The sequence below is a fragment of the Elaeis guineensis genome, chromosome 11 (genome assembly GCF_000442705.2).
Source record: "Elaeis guineensis isolate ETL-2024a chromosome 11, EG11, whole genome shotgun sequence".
NCBI classification, from domain to species: Eukaryota; Viridiplantae; Streptophyta; class Magnoliopsida; order Arecales; family Arecaceae; genus Elaeis; species Elaeis guineensis.
This window is the reverse complement of record NC_026003.2, coordinates 27,477,310-27,481,670: the sequence shown is the minus strand read 5'-3', so window position 1 is coordinate 27,481,670 and position 4,361 is coordinate 27,477,310. Positions and strand designations below refer to the sequence as shown.

Below are 4,361 nucleotides of genomic sequence, written 5' to 3'. Positions count from 1 at the left end.
TCGGAGTTGAAGTCGCGGGCGGAGCCCGGCTCCCGTAGGAGTCTGGGCAGAGTCCCCTGCAATTAAAGTCAGGTGCGAAGTCCGGCTCCCGTAGGAGTCCGGACGGATCTTACCGGCAGTCGAAGTTGGCGATGGAGCCCGGCTCCCGTGGGAGTCCGGGCGAAGTCCCCCTTGAGGTTGGAGTCGTGGGCGGAGTCCGGCTCCCATGGGAGTCCGGGCGGAGTCCCCTGCAATTAAAGTCAGGCGCGAAGTCCGGCTCCCGTAGGAGTCCGGACGGATTTTACCGGCAGTCGAAGTTGGCGACGGAGCCCGGCTCCCGTGAGAGTCAGGGCGGAGTCCCCCTTGAGGTTGGAGTCGTGGGCGGAGTCCGGCTCCCGTGGGAGTTCGGGTGGAGTCCTCTCGGAGTTGATTCTGTTGAGAACTTCGGCTGTGGATATTTTATACCCAACAAAAATTTAATTGATGTAAGATCTTTTGAATATCGTTGAAACTTTATGAAAGATTAAATTGATTTTAGTTAGTTAAATTTTAGATTTAATTTATTATTAATTCTATTATGATATATTGATATTGTGTTTAGATTGTCTTGCATACTTGTAGAGAGAATTCTCTATGAGTATATGATGGTTGCCATAACCCCTACACTCGTGATCTTGGATCGTGGGCTTGATAAGTAGCATCTTAATTTGTCAGATGTCAAAATTGCTCGCACCATGAACTTCTCAATTTTGAATTTTGCAGTTATTATCATGAAATTCCAATCAAAAAGATCAAAGCTTTGATATCATTTGTTGTGATAGGTAGGGAGAATAATAAATTAAGGAAGCAAAAGACAAATAAATATGCAAAGAACAAAAGACGAATAAGGGCTCTCAATATTTATGTGGTTTAGTCTGTTGATCTATGTCCACTGATAGAGACAATACAAAAGCTTCACTATTAATAAAAATAAAAATTAAAAATATAAAATTACCGTAGAGACTATAGCCCAATATACTCGATCTCTATAGACATTCAAGTGTACTCTCCTCTTAGGGTTATAAGGGATATATAACAAAATAAGCTAATTTAGACTCGGTCCGGTATTCTAACAATAATCAACTTAATCCAATATATAACTAATGTCTTAAGCCAGTATTGATTTAAATTGGTATCCTAAGTAGACCTTCTAAAAGTGATGTGGACTTGTCCTTCCAGAACCTGTAAACTTTAAAACATACCTAAATAAGGATGATAAAAAAATAGGGCACAAGAAAATTAAAGTTCACTGTTTCTGGTTTTTCACGTCATGCTAGGTCCATCTACTTTAATGTCTTAGGTTTTATGTGGACATATATAGGCGAAGATTAAATCCCGACTTAAATAAATCAGTCCACCGTATCAAATTGTTTCTCCTCAGATTAAGAACCTTATAAACAAATAAATCCTTTTTTTTTTTTTTTTGGTACAGAAATAAATCTTTTGTTTAAGTGATAGTTTCTTGCGCCAACCTAATATATCGCATGCACGCACATGCGAAGATATGCACATATCGGTGAAGGCAAAAGAGCTTATCATAAATACAACCTCTATCTTATTTCCCGTCACATCTAAGAACTTCATAAACAAAATAATCAAACCCACCCCTGCCTCACCTCTCGCTTCTGCTGCAGAACATTGTTACTACGAGCACTCTTACTATCATCATTACTGTGACCATTACGACTGCCACCGTACACGCACAGCACCGTACACTTGACCAGCTCCACGCCGCTGGTGTACACGTGGAACCCAGGGGCCACCATCATCTTCACGCTCACCGGTTCGAGCTGGGTGACCCGGTCGGTCGTGATGTCCTCCATGAACCGTGGATCGAACTGGACCCCCCGGTCCACCCTCAGTATGGGCACCGGCGGGTGCACGGACCGAGCCAGAAGCCGCACTATCCATGTCCCCTTCGCCGCCCCGAAGAACGCCTGGAGCAGAGCCTCCGGCCACGCCCGGGCCCACCCCAGCATCCCCACCACCTCGCTCATCTTCCGGTCACAAAACCGGCTCAATTCTTCGCTATAGAACCGGGTTCCTTTACTCAGAACATCGTGCCACCCGAGCCCCCGGACTGCCTCGTAGGCGGCCCGGTTCGCATCGCACCGGGCCGCAGGGTCGACCGCCTCGTCCGGATCGCCCTCCTCGAACCCCGCGTAGAACATCCGGTTCAGCAGGGCCTCCATGTAGAAGAGCAGGCCGCCCGGCTTCTGCCGCCACTGACCAGCTGCGTGGGGCTGTAGCAAGACGGTGCTCCGGTCCGGCCGGAGCTGGGAGGTGAGGGAGCGGCTCAGGCGGCGAACCGCCACGCGTGCGTCGGAGACGGCCCGGAGGAAGGGTTCGACCGGGAAAGCGGACCCAGTCGGAGATACAACCGGCTTGGGAGAGGAGCGGCGGTCGAGGGCGGCCTGGAGGTCGTGGCAGTAGGACTCGAGCCGGCCGAGCTTGCGCTCCAGCTCGGACAGGGAGCTCTTGAGACGGGAGGACTCGAGGAGGGCCGCGTCGCGCTTCCGGGTGGCGTGGAGGAGCTTCCAGGAGAGATCTTCCGCAGCGAGGCGCCACTCGTCAGCGGCGGTGGCGGAGGAGGAGGAGGGGGCGGCGGCGGAGGGGGAGCGAGGGCTGCGGTGGGTAAGGGAGAGGAAGAGGGAGCGGAGGAGGCGGGCAGGGGCGGGGCTGAGGGAGGAAGGATGCTTGAGGCCGTTGATGTCGAGGGGGACGACAGAGATCTTCTCCCGGGCAGAGGGCCGGCAGTTGGTGCAGGAAACCGAGCGGTCGTCGCCGGCGCCTTCAGCCGCGCCGTTGGATGTGGAGGATGGCTTCTTGAGAGACGTCGATTTGGAGGACGGCAAAGGTGTAGGTTGGTGCTTGTAGGGCTTGGAAGACGTTGTCTCTTCTTCCCCTTTTATCGCCAACTCCTCGTTCTCTCTCTCTTTCTCCTGTTCCAAAATCTATAAACAGTCTGAAGAAAGGAACAATTTTTTTTTAAAAAAATACACCATAGGAAGTTAAGAGAATTGATCCGTGGGGATTAGAGAAAAGAAGAATACTTACAGGGGTAAAGAGGGGAGAGCGACGTGAAGGTGGAGAAGGGCGAGAAGTGGAAAAGGGAGAAGCCATGGGGGAGGTGGAGGGCTTGGCTTGGGCTTGCCTTTTGATTCCCTTGCTATTGAGCGCAGTGTGGAGTTAAATGCTGAGGCTTAAACGATTGTTCTTGTTTCTTTTAGCAAATCTGGCCCGCCATCTGCTGATAGACGGCGCTGGGGTTGCAATAACAACGGGTGGGACCCGGACTCGCACGTTTTGTATTAGAATAGTTTTTGCTTTGATAATGCGCGTTCCACCTTCGAAAATGGAAGATTTGAGTTTATCTTCTGGAAGGAATATCTTGGTAGGGAGTCGAGGAGGATGACGAGGGTGCTAGTTGGGTTGGGTGGGCTTCCATAAATATAGTAGCTTAAGGTTGAGCCATGCATGGTTTTGATAGAAGTGGATATTTGCCGTGTCACTCTCTATAATAAATGTTGGGGTTGTATTTTGGCACCAAGGAATGATCCTCTCTCACAATCTCGACTGTGGGATCATATTCTACACAGATCTTCATGCATTTTGAGCTTTTTTATTTATCTATTTGTATAAATTTCAAAGTAATTAATATGTGATCACATGATAGACTCATGTGAAGGAAGTTAAACACATCTTTCATGCGAAAGATGCAGCCTAACCCTAGTAATAAATGTAGATATGTCAATTTTGGAACCTTCAAAATTGAGATGTTCCTGTGCTCCAACAACAGCACATCTTGGGACCATCCAACAGCTGTAGGATGGTAATTTGTTACCCTACCCATAAACTACACCCACAACTAATCTAGATAGCTTGATTTTAGCATAAATCATAAATGGATTGATATGTTTTAGTTTGTTTATTAAACGATCTAGGTTACATTTAGAATCCTAATATATTTAACCTGTTTTGACTTGTTGAATAATTAAATCAGGTTGTTCAGCCTATCAAACTCAACCAATACATTTATTACATTACACAAACCAATTGGGTCATATGTTTGACAAACTAGATTCAGTTTTTGATTAATTGGGACATCAACAACTGATTCAAGAGATATCAGCAGTACAAATTTAGTAAAATTGTTTGGAAAGTTGAAGTGCTAGAGAAAGTTAAATACTTCACGTATCTTTACTTCCATGATAGAATCCCGGCAAAATCTAATCTTCTCGAGAGAGGGTGGAAAGAAACAGATGGCTGCTCCTTATGTGACTCACATGTAGAAATTGTAGATTACTTTCAGATTCAGTGCTCATTCTCTCAATCGGTTTGGT

At 47.2% G+C, this 4,361-nt stretch overlaps 1 protein-coding gene across 3 annotated transcripts; it reads right to left on the bottom strand.

Annotated features, from left to right (window-relative positions):
* Window positions 1-1,535: 1,535 nt before the first annotated feature.
* Window positions 1,536-3,431, bottom strand: LOC105034539 (IRK-interacting protein). 3 transcript variants are annotated; one of them, XM_010909743.4, is made up of 2 exons: window positions 3,076-3,416; window positions 1,536-2,972 (listed from the first exon to the last, which is right to left on the bottom strand). In XM_010909743.4, exons 1-2 carry the CDS (start codon window positions 3,139-3,141, stop codon window positions 1,614-1,616), a joined length of 1,425 nt encoding a protein of 474 aa, XP_010908045.2. In that variant the 5' UTR covers window positions 3,142-3,416; the 3' UTR covers window positions 1,536-1,613. The 3 variants fall into 3 exon arrangements, 2 of the variants coding, with proteins under 2 accessions (XP_010908045.2, XP_010908046.2); XM_010909744.4 differs by having other exon boundaries at window positions 1,536-2,960; window positions 3,076-3,414; XR_002163620.3 differs by having other exon boundaries at window positions 2,735-2,983; window positions 3,076-3,431.
* Window positions 3,432-4,361: the final 930 nt, after the last annotated feature.